Source organism: Gymnoscopelus microlampas, assembly GCF_963454915.1.
Source record: "Gymnoscopelus microlampas genome assembly, chromosome: 7".
NCBI lineage: Eukaryota > Metazoa > Chordata > Actinopteri > Myctophiformes > Myctophidae > Gymnoscopelus > Gymnoscopelus microlampas.
Window position 1 is genome coordinate 14508572 of NC_139944.1, and position 20237 is coordinate 14528808.

General features: G+C 42.2%; 2 protein-coding genes across 2 annotated transcripts; both read right to left on the reverse strand.

Annotated features, from left to right (window-relative positions):
- Nucleotides 1-12303: 12303 nt before the first annotated feature.
- Nucleotides 12304-13626, reverse strand: LOC311048450 (alpha-1,3-mannosyl-glycoprotein 2-beta-N-acetylglucosaminyltransferase-like; the record flags this gene model as incomplete). The annotated part of the gene is made up of 1 exon (XM_084061709.1): nt 12304-13626. The coding sequence occupies one exon, from the start codon at nt 13624-13626 to the stop codon at nt 12304-12306; it is 1323 nt and encodes a 440-aa protein (XP_083917835.1).
- A 3096-nt stretch (nt 13627-16722) lies between these two features.
- LOC311049247 (kelch domain-containing protein 3-like) lies at nt 16723-17754 on the reverse strand (the record flags this gene model as incomplete). Its single annotated transcript, XM_084062757.1, has 1 exon — nt 16723-17754. One exon carries the CDS (start codon nt 17752-17754, stop codon nt 16723-16725), a length of 1032 nt encoding a protein of 343 aa, XP_083918883.1.
- Between the last annotated feature and the right edge of the window lie 2483 nt (nt 17755-20237).

The window sequence follows — 20237 nt, forward strand, 5'->3', positions numbered from 1 at the left end:
ATTGTACAGAAGTAAAAACTGTTGTACACATAATCACGTTCATACAAACCACCTACTATTAAGGCTCAGTGTGGCAATTAATTTAGCTTTAAGGACACAGTTAGTGTCTACATCTTTAATTTGGAAGTGAGGAAGAGATGTGTGTGAATGTTGATGCTTATCACCAAAAAATATATTTTGTATTGTATTGTAAACTTATACTTTATATAACTCCGATAAATAAGAAGTTAAAGTACAGTATACTACGGTGGTTCCATTGATCCAAGCTGGAACACGATCATTGATTGATCATTAAATTTAAACATGCTCTGAAAATGCATGAGACCACTTAAAATGCATCTGACCACTTAACATGGCAGCCTATGTACTGTATGGGCCATGGAAGGTTTTTTTTATGTTTTCAAGTGGGCCCTGGTCCAGAAACGTTTGGGAACCACTGGTCTATACATCATTAGCTAAATGTCTGTTGCCATGGTTACTGTTGTAACTGCACTGTGTGTGGAACATTAGAGTTCAGAAGTGTTTTACAGATGCCCATACGGTAGATCCATCCCCTATTATCTCCCTTTTTGGCGTTCTCCCTGAGACCATTTCTCTGCCCAAATATAAATAGCTTTTGTGACTCTGTTGGCGAGACGTCTTATTTTGACCCATTGGAAGAAAATATATTCACCCTCCCATTCCCGCTGGATTTGTGATATAGTATACTTTTTAAAATTAGAAAAAATGAAATACACACTGCGTGGCTCTATCTCAAAATTCTATAAGGCATTTTCTATCTCACGTTGATAATCTTGCACTCGATCCCCCAACGGAACCTGAATGAGTCTGTAACCTGCATATATGGAAGTAACCAATCTGATGTATGATGAAACCTTGGTGTGTACCTGCTTATCACCTCACTGACAGTACAATTGCTTTCAATGACCTGTGCCTAACTCGATGTAGCGTTTAGACCATGGACTGTTTTCTATATACATACATGTTTTTGGAGATTTTACGTTGTGTATTTGTTTTGTTGTCTGTTGGTGTTTTCTTTTGTGAGTGTTGTCTGTTTGTTTTTGTTTTGTTTTGATGTTGTTTATATCTTACTCAACTTATCCTTTTTCTTACTGATATTAGTCTATCCTGTTAATTATTTTCTTCACTGTTTGGAGATACTCTGTTTATTTGCCTATTTGCTTCAGTAAATGTCTGTACTACCTATGAGTATGTAAAAGAACAAAAACGAATAAACAAAACGTAAAAAAAAAAAAAAAAGAGTTCAGAAGTGTGTTTGTCACTTCCTGTCATCTTCACACATACATTATGTGGTATAGATTTGGTTTCCTCTGCACTGTGTGTGTTGTTGTGCACCAACATATGTACTGTATGCATGTACGTTCACAAGTGTTTCCAAAACATGTCCTTTAATTCCTCAAAATTATACTTTAAGTACAGTTTGTTGCTTTATTTAATATCTAAATATCTTATCAATATCATATATCAATGGTACCAGACCCCTCCTTCCAAACCCATTGTAACTCCATTTGTTGTTTTTTCAATTACTTTTTTCATTTTTGTTTTATTCATTTATGTTTTCATTCAAATAAATTATGAATGGAGACAACAAATTATGAATGGATTAATGGAGACAGTGAAGAGAGATAGTAGAAAAGTGTTTTCTTCAGTATTGCCTATAACATATACTCAAGTTATAACAGTAATAGGCCTAGATGGAGAGGCTCTTTCTGGGTGCAAAGTGGTAAGTTCTTTATGTACTGCCAGTCTGCCATACAACTACTGAGACAAGTAGCAGGCATGTAAGTGGTCCTTCCAACAGGTAGCAGTATATGCCAATCAATAACCACAATATATGACAGAAAGCTGAGAAGGAGACAGTAGCCTATAGAAGACAGAGAGTAGGAAAGCTGATGTGTTTACAGAGGCAACAAAGCGACAAGCTACAAGTCATTTGAAATAGAAGCAAGTGGTATAATGTATATATAGCTACAAACTGACTGCTTCTCTCTCCACACAATTCGTGTGTGTGTGTGTGTGTGTGTGTGTGTGTGTGTGTGTGTGTGTGTGTGTGTGTGTGTGTGTGTGTGTGTGTGTGTGTGTGTGTGTGTGTGTGTGTGTGTGTGCGCAGTGTGTGTACGTTTCGGTGTGTGCATCTGTTTGTGGTTTTACATGTTGTTCTTCCTTGTTGCATTCTGTCTGGTTGGCATTGTCATTGACATTTTTATATAGCTAATCAATACATTACAGAAATATACAACATAGTTGCCTATTTGTAGTCAATAGTTAATTCAAGCCTCTCATCCTAGTAAGATGGCTACAGATGTTTATTCCATGCCAGATTTGACAAAGAAGGTGAGACATAGAGATGGAGACAGAGGACAGAGGAGGGACACTGAGGACAGTGGACACTTGGCGGAGAGGGGACAGATGGAGGAGAGAGTGGTGGACAATGACATCTATGAGAGTGTGGACAATGTCATCTCTGGACCACAGGAGGACATGAGGCAGAACACAGCAGGAAGACAGTCTCAGGGTGAGTTTGACAATCGTTGTTGAGGTGATTCCTTTGTTTAGTGGTAAAAGATGGCATAAAAGTGGCATGTTGCACTAATTGGGTCTCGCTCAACATCCACTGGGTGTGGTCTCCGGTTGGGTTGTGCTCGGTGGTTGGATAGGTGGTGTCTATCTTTGGCCATACCAGGCTTTTGAATTGTTTGGCCTCCCATACAAAAGTACTTCTGGAAAATGTTTCTTTGGATGGTTGTAGCTAGCATTGCTGTAAACTCTTTTCTTTTTTTCTCCTCTCAGTGGCTGCACCCCTACTTTCCATTGCAGGACATCGCTCTAACACAGTGAGAGGGCCTCTCAGAGTTGTTGCTGTGTGTCTGGGGATGCTGTGTCTTACACAGCTGGGTGTGATCACAGGTCTGGTTGTGCACTGTGAGTATTCCATATCACAAAGCTAAGACATCACTCATTTACAGACTTATTTCCTCATATTTTCTAGCTTTAGGAACTACAATGTCAACAGAGCATTAACCCAAACCGAGGTTACTTTTGTTTTTAACCAAATACTCACCTTGTTTCTACTGCAATCTTTTTGTGTGTATTATTGCTTACATCTGCAAAGTGCGATAAAAAGTGGTTATCTAAAAAGTAATAACATAGTTTGTTTTTCTCAAAGCAAATTTTCCACACAGATGCTCGTCATCACCTCTCATCATGAGCATAACAACAACAGTGCTAATCATCACCTTTGCAGATAATTCCTCCAATAACAAACTGATCCTTGAGAGAGACCAGCAAGAGACCAGATATGAAAACCTGACCCTGGAGAGAAATTGGTTACAAAGTGAAGTGAACCAGCTTAAGACAGCAGGTGAGAGGTTATACACCATTTGAAAGGAATATCAATCTGATCCCGAAAATTGTGAACTTAGATCTGACATTTTTGGCAAAGAGATTATAGAGGGGAAAAGCACAGAGTACAGAGCTGACCTCGATCAACTTTTTTCCCACAAGTATAGATGGTTATGGTTATACTACTGTGAGTCAGTCAGAGGTGTTGTCCAGTGCCGCCAATCTGACCATTTCGCCCATACTGTATAGGCATATTTGGAGATCTGATTGCCCAGAGCCAGAGATCCGACCCCTATTCCCATTACCATAATTATTATTACAATACATGTTAGAATTGGTTATCAGTAAAACTTCTGTTTGATGTTTAGTCACGTCGTGTCCCATTGGATGGCAGAAGTTTGGATGCAGCTGTTATTACAGATCTACTGAATCTAAAACTTGGGAGGGAAGTAGAAAACAATGCCTGGACACAGGATCAGATCTGGTGGTCATTAAGAGTACAGAAGAAAAGGTTAGTGTGTGTGTGCGTGCGTGCGTGCGTGCGTGCGCGCGTGCGTGCGTGCGTGCGAGCGAGCGAGAGAGAGAGAGATTTAATTATGTGATTATATATTATAATGAATGTAGAGAAAAAGTATTAATTATGCTTCAATCATTGAATGGAATCAGGAATTTGTCCGTGGATTGACCCAGGGTGATGCGTATGGACCATGGATTGGTCTGAAAAGGGAAAAGGGAAACTGGACATGGGTGGATGGAACGCCACTGACAACAAGGTGAGAAAGTTTTTTCTTTTGTAATTCTATCAAATGCATCACTGTATGTGAGTGACTGAGTGGATGTGATTAAAATGGACAATGTTGTTTATTCTGCAGGTACTGGGCCAGTGGAGAGCCTAGTAGCAATAAAGACAATTAACTGTGCAAGATGGGGGCAAGAAGGATGGTATAGTAGAACATGTTCACAAACACGTCCACGCTATAACACCAACTGGATCTGTGAGAAATCATGCTGAAACTGCAGCTAGTGTTTTGCTTTGTGAAGTTGACGAGTAGTATAAAAGTATAAACTGTTGTATAATTACATTAATACAACTATTATGGCTTAGCATGGTTATTCATTTAGCTTTAAGGACATGGTTAATGTTTAAATAATTCATTTGGAACTAAGGAACACATGCTGAGAATGCTGTTCATAATAATAGTTCATCATTCAACACCTTTTGTCTCCAACTCATCACCAAGCTCAGAGACCCAGGATTCAAACCACCTAAATTCTGACAAACCAAGGTCACAATCTACCATTGTGTACATGCAATTCAATTACAACATCTATTATTTGCACTGCTTATGATATTTTAGTTGCATTATTGTTTTTTAAATATTATACATTTTTACGTTGTCACATGGTTGAGGCTATAAGTACAAACATTTACATTTTGCAATGTTGTCAGAGCTGTATTGTAAGTGCATGTGGAAAATTAAAAAAAAGGTTGGGAACCCCTGGCCTACATTATTGAATAATATCTGTTGCCATGGTTACTGTTTTAGGTCCACTGTGTGTGGAACATTAGGTCAGCTGACAGCCAGAAGTCTGTTTGTTACTTCCTGTCAACTTCACACGTACATTCTGTGGTAAAGACTTTGTTTCCTCTGTACTGTGTGTGTTTTTATGCACATGCATATGTAACAGGGTGGTATTGAGGACTAGTAGCCAACTACGCCACCTAGGGAGTTGCGCCCTAGGAAATATTTATAATAGACCTAATTCAACTAAGACACCTGAGTACATTAGTGACTCCTCACACAGTTTGTTGTACAAAATCAGAAGCAAGGCAGGAACGTGTTTTAACTAAAGTACAAAAAGGCTTTATTAAATTAACAAGTTACCATTCATAGGATCTTATCAACATCAAAAAATATCATAATGGTGTTACTGACCTAGCCATGTTTTCATTATTAGTGATGTCAATCATCATACAGAGTTTATCATTGTTAACTACAATACCATACTGTCAGCACTATTAGCACTTTTTGTTAGCAGTGTGTTTTTTTTTGTTATCTGTCTATAGGTAATAGGCAGATTTAGTCTTTTTAAGTCAGAACTTTTATCCACAGCTGTCTAAAGAACGGCCACTAGGTGGCAGTGTTAGTATGTCTGATAAAGCAGTGGTTCTCAAACCTTTTCATGTCAAAGACCCCCACATTTAAATGTATTTGGCCACAGACCCCCACCTGAAAATGTTTTGTGTCAAGGACCTAAAAAAAAAAAAAAAAAAGTGACTCTTAAAACGTGAAGTCTCCCATAAGAAAATCACTCGAGTTAAAGTCTTAAAGCAGTATTTCTCAAACTTATTAATGTCAAGGATCCCTACATTTATATGCATTTGGCCGCGGGCCGGACCCCCATCTGAAAATATTTTGGGACCCCCATACAAGATTTGTGTGAAAATGCTTCAAACATATTCCAAATTATTCACATTTGCCCATGTGAAAAGAACTAGCAGATCTAAAACAAGCTTGTTGATCTGCTATTAATCTTGCTGGGGACCCCCTGAGACCACCTCAAGGACCCCTGGGGGTCCCCGGACCCCTGCACTTTGAGAACCGCTGTCTTAAAGTAGCTCTTATACTTGAGTGTCAAAAGTATATTTAAGACAAACCACAAATTATTTGACAAGACAGCAGAGAAAAAGGAAGAGAAAAGGGAAGAAGGAACTGAAATCATAGTCATATGTATAATCTGTACCGTACATGAAACTGGAGTGTGTTTTTGTGGCTTGAGGTGTTTATTTGTCTCATAAACAACTGCAGTGATGGGGATTAAAGGGAACTTGGCAATTCACTTTGGGACAAATAACTAATCATTTGACTAGATATTTCCAGCCGACATTGAACTGAGAAAGGTAAAAAAGGAACTGAAATCTCAACCATGTGTACCATGCGTGAAACTGGATCAAATGCTGTCAACAGTATTTTAAAATGTTTTGTTTGATTGGATTGATGTGCATAGCAGATTGTTCATAATTTATCTTGCCTTTACAATTCATACTAAACTATTGACTTATTCTGATTGTTTTATATTATATATTATTCAAATATATAATATATATAATATATTAAAATTGCCTTGTGGGCGTCACAAACGTAACATCCGGATTAGATTGGCCAAATCCAGTTTAAGCTGAGAGGGAGACAGCTAAAGCTGAGAGGGGAGACCAGAAAAAGAAAGCAGAGAGGAAGACAGCGTAGGAGAGACAGAGGAATTAAAGGACAACTTTGTTTTTTTACAACCAAGGTTTATATTTTAGCTTGTAATTAAAGTAAATAAAAGATGAGTGTTATTTTTTTTTCATTTACTGTATAGAATCTCTCAATCGGCTGGCTCGTTATCCAGATCCGAAAGCCACTATGAGAATATGGTTCAGATTATGGGTTTGATTATTGCTGAAGTCTCTTGATGATTCTCTCTCTGTTAATTAATGTGGCTCGGCTCGGGTTGCTGCTGGAACTCAGTCCAACTAAGGCACGTTGAGCCTTTTATACTGTTAGCTGTGGCCCTAGTGTCCCTATGATGATGTCAGGTAGTGTCAGACATCTCCGTTTATGGGTCGGCCCACGTCGGTTATGCCCGAATATGGGACTATGCCGTCAGTCCTGGACGTGACAGTTATCTCTATGTATGGAGATCTAGGCAGAGGTTGCTGATGTCAGACTCCGTACATATGGCACGTTTAGGTCTCTATGACGACTTGCAGGTCGATTGTCTCCATCTATTCTATGGGATCTCCATATATAGGCTAGTGCTGGCAAATACGCCCTGAATGTTTTCTACATACTGCTTTCTATTGTTTTAGCAATTTTCGCGATATTTTTTACAGTGGGCGGGTGGCTAAATATGTCTTTTTTACACAATAAAAAAGGTCCTGTGGTCTTTGATGGCCAGATGTGAGTTATTGTTGGCTAGAAGAGCTACTGTAAATAATAATAAAGAAAACGCCGGGTTATTGTGTAAAAAAAGACATATTTAGCCACCGGACAGAATGCCCCCGCCCACTGTAAAAAAAAATGCGAAAATTGCTAAAAATATAGAAAGCAGTAAATTTAAAAAAAAATCACACCTGTGTGAAGGTAGCGGCGCCTTTGATACATTTTGTCATAGATATGTGTTTCAATATTAATATCTAATATATAATATCAATATTAGTTTATACCCCAGTTAATAAGAATACAGAGGACGAACATAAGGATGGACATACACCTGGACATAGACACGGACATACGTACACACAGAGAAATACTAGAGAAACAATATTAAATCTCTGTAAATTTATTTCAAGGCTTCCAGTGGCACTAAATAGTGCTTTTGGAAGCGAATCACCAAATGCATTCCAAGGTAAGTGGCAAAAACTGATCAATCAGAACCTCGACGGGCCTGACCAATCAGAACGTTGACGGACCTGACCAATCAGAACCTCGACGGGCCTGACCAATCAGAACGTTGACGGACCTGACCAATCAGAACCTTGGCGGGCCTGACCAATCAGAACGTTGACAGACCTGACCAATCAGAACGTTGACGGAAAAGCCAGGTATAGAGCAGGAAAAGATGGGTGTTATTTTTAGCGGCGCTGGCGCCGCTCTATAGAGCGGCGCCAGCGCCGCTAAAAATAACACCCATCTTTTATTTACTTTAATTACAATCTAAACATAAACCTTGGTTGTAAAAAAAGTTGTCCTTTAACTTAAGTTCTACTTTTATTTACACATTGTACTTCCGAGACATGGACACTCACAGCACAAAAGGAAAGGGCCCTGGATGGAGTCTACACAAGAATGCCACTGACTAGGTGTCACACATGGGCGGACCACATCAGAAACATGGAGCTCTATGGGGTCACAGACAAGGTCAGAGAGAGAAGGATGAGGTTGGCCGGGCAGTGGGCAGTGGGCACTGGGCCAGGCACCCGGAACTGGTGGCAAGCAAACTGTCAATCTGGGAGCCAACACAAGGCACAGCTAGGAGGGGAACCTACACACTGCGGCGTGACAATGGAGCTTACAACACTGCAGAGCTCAAGACCCTGATGCTAGACAGGAGGGTGTGGAGGATGGTGATTCAGGAGTTCCGAGTTGGTGTTGGCTAGACTGCACTCTCGCATCGCATCATCGTAATTTTACTTTATTTGTTTTGTATTTGTATTCTGTTTTTTTTACTTTCTGCGGTCTCTTTTTTTTATTGTCACATGTCAGGGACTATGGATGAAAAATAGCATTCTTGCTGACTAGTAAGTATAACTCATTCTACGCTGTACAATACTGTGCTGTACAATACTGTACTGTACAATACTGTGCTGTACAATACTGTACTGTACAATACTGTGCTGTATTTGAATGCTCATGAATATAAACTGTCCCTCTCATATAAAGTGATCCCAGACCAGCAGGGTTATGTGGGTTTGAACGAGAGCATCTTCACCAAACAAATACTTTTATTTATTCATTATCTTCACAGATGAATGTTTTATTTTTAAACCGTAATTTGAGATGTTTCATTTCATCTCATTTCCGCCCTCAGACAACATCACATTATAATCACACACACACACACACACACCATGATCACACTTCCTCACAGGAAATTGCAAAACCTTGTATCGGCGTATTTCATCTTTATATGTTTCTTTTTCTTTTCTTTCTTTTTGTAATAAATGAATGCCCTATTTTATATTTTCCGTGACAGTGTCGCAGAAAAGCTATTTTTTGCTCATTTTGAAAACCTCTCTATTGGCAGACAGGTTCTTTTTTCAATTTCCTGAAAAGTAAAAGTTTTGGACACGCAAGGTTTCCACCTGACGGTTTTGGAGTTTGGAAATATTCGAGTGACAGGCAGTTAATCCATCCGCCTATAAATAGACAGCGTGTTGATTGGATTTTGAAGTGGTTTCTACAGAAGATGCATAAGCAGACGACATGAGATGAGTGACTGGACACTTTAGTGTTACTAATCTGTTTGAGACACGGTAGACAGGACAGATGGACAGAGAGACAGACATCAGAGACAGAGAGCAGTGGTTGGAAGGAGTGCTCCGATTTTTAAACCTCAACTAGATTTTCTCGCATAGCGAGACTTTCAGAGATCTGAGCCTACTGAAACGTCTGGCGACATTATTTGTGTGTTTTAGGGCTAAATGTGGGTGGTAACAATCTGAGAGTTAAAGTAAACCGTGCATTGCAGAACCAATGCGAATCACAGAGGAGGGTCCTTCCTAACTGGGCCGATTACGAATACGATCTATATATTTAGGGGATGCAAAACGATCCACACCCGCTTATGACCTGTATGTCGTGGTCTTAAGTCCTAGTCTGAAGACGTTATGCAAGCTAGCAGTTATTCAATACAGTCTGGCACAGTCTGGACTACCACACCACCACTTGATGTGGTGTGCAAAATAAAACAGTTTTTTTTCGCGGATTTCGGCGGATTCGGGTACCTTTCCCCCCCGTTTTTTGTTACTTTATTTCGGTTTTAGGGTTAGGGGTAGGTTAGGGTTATAGAAATAATTCTAAGATCGGTTATTTTCACAATAGTTATCTGTGGAACAGAATCAAACTAATGCCTCAACTCCTACAATTCCATGTGCTTGTCAGGGTGGGGGGTCCCCAGTTCAAATACGATTATTGTGGGGGTCCCCAGTTCAAACATGATCATTTTGGGGGGTCGCGGCCTGATAAGGTTGAGAACCACTGGTCTAACATATGCCCCTAATAACAATAGCAATGCATGGAGAGAGCTCTTAATGACATAACTAGAGTGTGAAAATCCAAACAGGATGAACCCATTACCAAAAAGCCTACGTAAGGGGCGCTACCAAGTGTATCAGAGAAGATAGCAGTCAGGAGGATGAGACTAGCCGGTCAATGCGATCATCTCCCTGACAAAAAGATTGTACTCTGGCAAACCAACACATGGCCATTGATCGGCTTGATCGCAGCAAAACTGTGCACACACACTCCCTGGATGCCACAGCAGAACCTCTGACCTACATTTTTCACATGGGCATTTTATAGCGCCACCAGGAGGCCGATTTGTGCAAAACATATTTTTTGACAGTACTCCTACAGATTTTGTCCAAAAAAATGCCGCAAATCGGTATTGCAATACATTTTGAAACACAAAAATGCACATTTGGAAATGGTTTAAATCAAAAATGGGAAGAAGAGACTGAAAAAGGTGAATTTGCTAGGAAAAGGTTATCATTTTGATAAAATGTTTTTGTAGCAGAAAAATACAATAGAGCACCAAAGCACTTTACATAGATTGTGCATTACATTCACCCATACATTCATACACCGATGGCAAAGGAAACCATGCAAGGCACCAACCTGCTCATCGGGAGCAATTAGGGGTTCAGCATCTTGCTCAAGGACACTTTGAAACTAACACTGGGGGATCCCGGGATCGAACTGGGAACTTCACGGTTCCCATCCAGCCACTACCCCTGAGCCACTGCCTCCCCAGTATCAACTGACGGTGAAAAGGTACTCATTTATCCAAAGGGTAAGAAAATATATATTTTTTCTCCAAACAGACGTTATCAAATGTAACTCAATATCATAAACGACAGAGTCACATATACCTGACAAAATGTGTTTAATTTTCCCAGTAGGCCAAGTATTCTGCCCTCCCTGGGTGAATGACTGGCTAGTTTGGCAGATAGCGAACAGTCTTTCCAATGAGCACAAACAGGTTGTAGTTTAGGCTGTTTATTGCCACTGGAGAAGTTGTTGTAGAAAAATATAATTCTGTATTAATATTGTCAAAACATAATATGCACAAACTGCAATAAACATGGCAACACATACAGTCAATCTGCTATCACCACTGTAATGCACTTAAATGACATGCAGCTGTAGCCAACAGAGGTTGATTAGCTTATTTGGCTTCAGCCAGCTTCAAACACACACACACACACACACACACATCACAAAATAGACTAACAGAAGACTTAGATAAAACAAAACTTCCAACAAATGTGCTTACAGTCATATGTTTCCCAAGGTTTGTCACAAGAACAGGATCATAGCATGCTGTCTCCTCTGCTGTCTTACACATACTGAGAAACTATGGCAAGCTCAAAGGTTCAAAAAACATCACATGGTGCAAAACAAACCTATATACAAAACCACCACTAGGTGGCAATAATACACACTATCAGTGGGCAGAACAGAAGAACCTCCGCCAGTTTTCTTTTGTATCTGCCTCATGGTGACTGGCCGCTTCATGTTTTGGCCTGTAACTCTTGAACCGTAGGTCGAATAATTATAATAAAATGTTGCGTTTTCTTCCAAACACAGTTTTTGCTTCTACTTCAGATGGTGTCCAAAACTCTGTCAGGTTGGTCCAGAACCACCAGACAGATACAGAAACCTCCATATGGGCATAAGGGACACGGACGGACAGACAGACAGACGTTTTTAAAAAAAAATGCTATATACTGTAAGTGATAATCTTTTGTTTAAATAAGTGTTAAATTACTTTAGATTCTAATAGTACTCATTGGTATAGAGTGTTTGTTCAGTAACAGGGGTATCCCCGTCCCTCCAGCACTTGATTAAACAGAACATTTATTTTCAGGTCAGGATACCAATTTTATTCAATCAGAAGGGAGAACTCACAAAGGATACAGATTAAACAAGTGAAATTGGAAGTGCTGATACAAAGAAATGAGTAGACAAAATTAGAACTGGAACAATTTAAGCTAATGAATGGGTACTTTCTCCTGATTGGCTGAAGATTGGCCACCCACCTGAACATGTATTTTCTGTTTATTAAAGATTTGGAGAGATGCAGAGACCCCTACTACTACTATTAACCCAAATATGTTTTGTTTTAACAAATAACCTATCACTTACCCTACCTTTAACTTTGATAAAAAATGATTTAAGAGTCATAGCCAGTCCATCCAGGAGGGGGCGCCAGATAAATTCTCTTTCCTCTTGACATAAATGTGACGACGCCCCTGTATGCTCCCCGTGGGACTCCAGACTTCAAGTCGGGCATAATCCCCAGGTTCTGAGCCAGGACTTTGAAGCTGTCCCTAGTAGTGTACTGTAGACGAAAGGGCCCAGATCCACTCAGCTGCCCCTGTTTGACCTCGTCATAGCTCACCACAGGGGCACTGTAAACTCTATTCTCAAACTCGTCTCTGGACGTCTTCAAGTAACTATGATCCAACTTGGTGAAAGGCACATAGTGGGAATTCAGCATCATGTAGCGAAGGTACTGATAATAAAACTGTCCGTTGCTCACGCCATATTCACCAAAGGTAAAAGTGCGCGAAATCTCTGGCCGGATACAGGCGCGGTCGCGCCGCTGCTCAGGCTGGCGCATCCAGTCGTCCCAGAACGCAGCGGGCCACTTGGGCTCCAGCTCATCCCAGAGCTCCTTGAGGAGCATCCAGCCCAAGCCAGGGAAGAAGTCTGTCCTGTGGAGCAGCTCGGCTTTAGCGGGGTCCACAAAGCCGTCCATGCCGTTGTCATTCCAGGCCGACACGCACCACAGGCTCGGGTCAGACCTGAGGATCGGATGCAGGGCTCGGAAGTACTCGAAGAAGTCCGGCGCCACCTCCAAATCATCCTCCACGATCACGACAGAGGAGTAGGACAGGGTGTTGAACACTTGGTTGAGAGCCCAACGGTAATGTCTGCTGAGCTTGTAATAACCCTGAAGACTGTAGCTGTGCTGCGGCTGCATCGCAACGTCCTTCAAGTCTGGTTGTTTCAGATGAGTCACCTGATCGTCATAAGAACCTATGACCTCGGCCGTCTCTGCGTGTCCACAGTCCTGACTGACGATGATCGGGTAGAGCTCCTCTGACGGCCGATACTTTAAGAGCGCGTCCAGGCAGCGTTTCACGGTGACTCTGTTACAGGCGATAACCAGAATGGGAATGGCGTCCGGTCGCGGTGCAATCCTCTGTGCAGTTCTACCTGCTGGTATCTTCAACAGTGACCGATGAATCTGGATCTGTTGGATGATCTTCTTCTGCAGCTGAAGTTCTGTCTCAAAGGTGTCAGTCGAGCGAAAAACATCTGTTGCCACATCACGAACAGATGGCCCTTCATCCAGCTGTTCCCTCTGCTGCTCTCTATCTGGCTGGCCCGGCCGCCCACATGCGACAATTCCCAGAAGCACCAGTAGGGCAATGCAGGTGACTAACTGGAATGTACCACATAAGGTGCGAGAGCCTCTTTTGCGAAGCATCGTCAGCGATGACAACCAAGTTGTTAAAGAATGATCCATTTCTTCTGTTTTGCTTTGTTTTATTTGACAGTTCACTTTAAATGACAAGATTTTGATGTTGACTTTTATGATGTCATTGCATGATGACGTAATTATTCCATGATGTAGACTACCCAATTACGTTACTCAAACTGACTGGCCATCAATGTTAAATTAATATAGGCACGCACGCACGCACGCATCATACATACATCATACATACTGTACATCATACATACATCATAAATACATATATGGCAGTAGAGAGTGTAATGATAGTAATGTGTGTAGCAGTGGAGAGTGTAATGATAGTAATGTGTGTGCGTGTGTGTACACTGTATGTGTGCGCGTGCGTGTGTGTGTGTGTGTGTGTGTGTGTGTGTGTGTGTGTGTGTGTGTGTGTGTGTGTGTGTGTGTGTGTGTGTGTGTGTGTGTGTGTGTGTATGTAGTTACCCGGTGTTGACAGGGTAGCACAAGGACGATGAAACAAAGTTTATAACCTGAACACAGTCTAGACACTGTATTAGTCTGCAGACACACACACACACACACACACACACACACACACACACACACACACACACACACACACACACACACACACACACACACACACACACACACACACACACACACACACACACACACACACACAGGTAGACACAGACAATGAGGTCAGACAATGTGACAAAATGTTCTTTAATTTAATGTTTTCTCTGACTGCATGTCTGATATTCTGCTCTCTCTCTCTCTCTGTGTGTGTGTGTGTGTGTGTGTGTGTGTGTGTGTGTGTGTGTGTGTGTGTGTGTGTGTGTGTGTGTGTGTGTGTGTGTGTGTGTGTGTGTGCGTGCGTGTAGTGTGTGTGTGCGTACGTGCGTGCGTGCGTGCGTGCAACCCGCTGTCTAGACAGCTGATTATGCAGCATAATGAGCAGAGGAGGAGAGAGGGAGGGAGGGTCAGACAGAGGGGAGGATGGAGAGGAGAGGAGAGGAGAGGAGGAGAGGGGGTGGTACAAGACTCGCTAAAATGGAAGATAGGAGAGTCAATCAATAAGCAAAGAAAGTGACAGGAGAGGCCCAGACAGACAGGCAGACAGACAGACAGACAGACAGACAGACAGACAGACAGACAGACAGACAGACAGACAGACAGACAGACAGACAGACAGACAGAGTGTGTGTGTGTGTGTGTGTGTGTGTGTGTGTGTGTGTGTGTGTGTGTGTGTGTGTGTGTGTGTGTGTGTGTGTGTGTGTGTGTGTGTGTGTGTGTGTGCGTGCGCATATTTTGCTGTGAACCTCTGTGTTCTCAGCTCAGACATGACAAATCAGTGAGTGCAAAGTAGCCTGAAAACCAGATATGCTAGTGAAAAAAAAAAGCCCTCAGCAGATTTGGTCTGGCCCCGCTGCGTATATATTTTGCAAACCGGTACACAAAGACCCGCCCCCGCCTGCCTCTGATTGGCCAGAGCTCGTTGCCGTGTCTACAACTTGGCAGCGCCCCCTTCTGTGACGCACGCGAAACTGCCTCTCACATGAGCGGACCGCATTAAATAACTCCTATACTCCTGTAGCACCAGATGTCTCCATGGCATGCACCGTTAAGCATTAACGGTGCAATACCAGCGCCGGGATAGAATTTCACTCCCGCCACTGTGTATTTGTCTTATCTAAAATGCGTAATTTTATTAGGATTATGGTTAGGTTTAGGCATAGTTTTTGTCGCCACCCAGCGAGGCGGACCAATCGGCCCACTTGGTGAGAACAGACTACAGCCCCTAATTAGTTAAGTTAGGAAGTAGTTTGGGAAAAAAACAGTTACAACGTCTGAGGCGTGCCGTCTCTAGTGGACTTGAGCAACGAGAGGCAACGGCGAGCGAGCCGTTGCCTCTCGACACAGTGATAGGGGCGAAGCAGTTCCGTGTGCGTCACAGAAGGGGCCATTCAGTAGGCCAATCAGAGGCAGGCGGGGGCGGGTCTTTGTGTAACCGGTTTGCAAAATAGATATCATCGTTGTGATGGGATTTCCCTGGCCCCGAAGTTTTGGGGTACCAATCAGGGCCCAATATGCAAATGTGGGACTGGTTTATCACCAGAAGCTTTTTTTGTTATTTGCCCCTTGGAAATGCAGTGATATTAGTCTGGCCATGCCAGGCTAAGTTCAAAGGCCCCTGAAAACATGCACGCACGCACGCACGCACGCACGCACGCACGCACGCACGCACGCACGCACGCACACACACACACACACACACACCACACACACCACACACACACACACACACACACACACACACACACACACACACACAGCTATATGGTAGCAGTAGTGTAGGTGTGGTTAAAATTACAGTATCATAGGTCAAATGATCCTGTAAACAAATAATCAGGCATTCATTTGTGCTCGTTATCCTGTTATCCGATAATATATAATGTATATTCTACCTACGTTTCTATGTATATAGATCCTACAAACCTATACAGTAAGTTCATTCCACTCATGTATAATGCTCTCTTCATTAATGACTCAAACATGACAGATAAGCAAACAAACAAAAAACAAACAAACAAACAAAAAACATAAATAAAAAAAACTCTCTACCTCTGATGTCATTTTCTCTCTAAGGGTCTGAATCCTTCTTGACCCGATGTTTCAACGATCACAATTGGCCGTGTTAACTGGAGGAAACCCGTCAGGGGAGGATGATCTCTGTCGCTGCTCTCCCTCTCACTCCCAGTTCTTCTTTACAAACATCTGTTTCTGATGTCCTCCTCCTTAACTGTTCACTATCGCTTTGTTTCTACAGTCATTCCTGGTAGATATCAACTCGGTCTACATTGTAGAACGTCCTGTTCTTAGAGAGCTTCACCTTTGCAGCCATGTCCGTCCTGCAGTTCAGTGGGTTGTTTTCTATTCTCCTTGTATGATGCTGCTTAGTTTCTGGTGGGTATTCACTGATCACATTCTGGGCTTTGCATTCTTTCCCATGTGAATGAAGGGGAGCTCTTAAGGGCAGTGATGCCCTCGTCTTCCCCTTTCTACTGTTCCAAACGTATCTTCCTGTAGTTATCTATTTTGTTCTCAGTTGCTGTTGGTAGTCATAGCTGCCAGTTCCCACCTGATGTCTTGTGGGAGTCCCGACTGCTCCAGACCGTGATGAATAACTGCCAGCTTGCATAACGTTGTCAGACTAGGACTTAAGTCTAAGATGTACAGGTCATTGGGTGTGTATCCTCCGAAGAGGATGATACGATCTCCGACCATGCAGCAGCACATCCTACACACCGGAAAACACGGGCCTTTCCCCTTGGGCTGAACCCTTTTCCTGGAGAAAGTCTCTGGGTTGAATTTCCATAGATCGTTGAAGGTCCCATTCACACTAAACGTGAAGCCAGCAAATATGTACAGCTCTCCGATGTAGGCAAAGGCTGAGTGACCCCAGCGTCCTTCTGGAAGAAGCTGTGCAAAAGGCGTGCTCAGCCAGCAGTTGGTCTCTGTGTCAAACACTCTGATGCTGTTGTAGCAATTGTGGAAGTTGTAGTTGTAGCCCCCAAACACAAACATCTTTGTCCCGATGATGGTGGCAGAGTGACATACTGAAGCAGGTGCCGGTGTGCCTCCGGGGTTAATTAAAGACCAGACCATTGAGGTGGTGTCCAACATATAGATGTCATTATTGTATCCGGTCTCCTGGAATCCACCAAAGACATACATGACCTTCCCCAAGACACAGGCTGAGTGGTTGCACCTCGCCTCCGGAACAGCCCCGGAACTTTTGGGCTTCAACCATCTGTGGGTGTCGACATCGAATGCATAAAGCGTGTTGCAGTACATGGTTGTGACAGTAATCCCGCCCCAGATGTAGATGGCATCTTCTATCAGCACGGCTGTGTGGCTGTAGCGCACAGAGGGGACCTTGAGGGGTCGTTCCCCTTGGCCAGTCGGCAACCTCGTCCAGCGCAGAGACACTGTGTTGAAGATGTCCACCTCCATCTGACCCATGTGTTGGTTGATGTTACCGTACACTCCAAAGGAGTACACCTGGTGTCCTACTGCCACAGCAGCATGGAAGATCTTTGGTCCTTGTTTCAGATGCACCGTCCAGTGCAACATTTCACACACCAGACCGTCTGTCTACAAGACAGACTCATTAAATGTTACCCTGTGTAAAAGAATGGAGTGCTATGTGTGTGCTACCACTTATGTTGTATACAGCGGCACAAAGATCAGACAAATCTTGGCCGTGGCCAATCAGGGAAGCCAATTCCCATTGATCTCCTCAAGTATGATCGCCATAGCCCAATGGCTGTGTTAAGTTATGTGAATACTTCTTAAAATCTATTACTTATTGAAGGACGACTTCAACCACTTACAACCTGTCTTCATATATATACACTAATTGGTCCTCAATAATGCTCATGATAATATGGTAACATTTTTGTCTCCCCCGTCTGTGTCTCTGTGGACAGTTCGGAAACCCGTCTACCAGTGACATCATCGATGGGGAATCCAAGCTAATAAACTCTAAAGGCTTTCTAAAGAAGTTTGCATGCAATGGAAGTCAATGTTCTAAAAAAGAAATCTTGTTTGAAAAAATAAACAACATGCCTACGATGATGTCACTGGTAGGCAGGTTTATGAACTGTCCAGTGTCCACAGCTCTCCTCTGAGACACAGTCCGAGAAGATTTATTTTACCATTAATATCGTGAGCATTATTGAGGACCAATTATATGAATATTGGTTGAAAATGGGTTAAGTCGTCATTTAATGATGTCTGTCTGTTTTCAATGTCAACTGTTATTTAGATTAACATTTATTGAAACTGACTGACTTCAACAGACAGAAAGAGGTGTGGACACAATCTCTCTCTCTCTCTCTCTCTCTCTCTCTCTCTCTCGCACGCACGCACGCACGCACGCACGCACACATGCACACACACTTGAACATTACTTTCAGAGGCATCAACTCTACCACAGTTTAATCCGGTTATAATTAAACTGGTTATAGTATGACCTTAATAAAACCTCGCACACACGCACACACGCGAACACACACACACACACACACACACACACACACACACACACACACACACACACACACACACACACACATACACACACACACACACACACACACACACTTTTTGGAAGCTTTATTGAATGCACTTGATTAAAATTCACAGGCAGGCTGGCAAGTTGTGTGCTACCAAAATCCTTTTTCTTGAAACCCTCTATTCCTCTTTTTCTTCCTTGATGTCCATGTTTCTCTATTATTATATATGATTAATGTTCTATGGTTATATTTATACTGTATAGGTAATAAATACATTATTTAAAGTAATTTAATGAAATATAATATTACTACCTTTCTTCACTGACGAAAACTAAACAAAAATATAATATAAACTAAGCTATCATGCCTAAAACTTTGACTAAATATAATGAAAATGTCATCAACAAATAGAGGAGACTGGAGAAGAGGTCCAGTAGAACTAACACAAGTCATTATGCTTGGTTGCTCGCAGGTGTCGCGCTACGAAAATAGATGATCTACAAGATTACACGTGTTGTGAGCTTGTAGATCAACTATTTTCATATATATCAAGTATAAATCACGAATTACGACAATAACATGGCCCGCCAAAATAAAGTTTGTTGACTAATGCAACTGCAGATTTTGTTTTAGTCCACTAACACCAGACTAAAACTAAAACATTTCAAATGACTACAATATGACTATAACTAAATGGAATCTTATTCAAAAGACTATGACCAAAACTAAATAAAAATTTGCTGTAAAAATGAACACTGATCTACACCCACCGTGTGCATCAGTTATCTTTTGGGGTGCTGATGTAGACCTGTCAATCACAGTGTGGAGATGCAGAGACAGATAGAAATAGAACACAATCACCAAGGTAACAGAGACTCTGAAATAGAAGAGCACATTTCCTGTTCCCATTGTCCTAAATACCAAACAACCACAAAAGCATTCATGAAGAAATCTCTAAACATCCAGCAGACATTTTACCTCCTTCCCAGTTCACAAACACTCCCAATTTTTTTGGGAAGGAGAGAGAGAGAGAGAGAGAGAGAGAGAGAGAGAGAGAGAGGTGGGTGGGTGGGTGGATGGATGGATGGATGGATGGATGGATGGACAAATATAAACAGAGAGAGCACAGAGGATGGAGAGAGAGAGAGAGAGAGAGAGAGAGAGAGTGAGAGAGACAGACAATTTTAGAAAGTGACCCAGACACTCTCCATTACAAAACCCTCACCCTACAGAGAGACTCTGGAGAGGTGCCCCCTGAGCCAGCTGGTTCTGGGACAAGCACAGCCACCAGACAGAAAAGCCACTTGACGAAACCAAATTATAAGAAAAAAGAACAATAAATCTGTCTGACACACCAGAGCTAATTGGAATGCTACTCGACCCTAAATGGAGATACACAGTAGCAGAATACCTGAGCACTGATCCAAAACGAAGGTGATCCTATACTGTCTAGCTACAGACTCAGTGAGCATCTAGCTCGTGACTGAGAAAGGCCTCCACAGACAGACCTGACTCCCAAGAGAAAAACGATTGTGCACC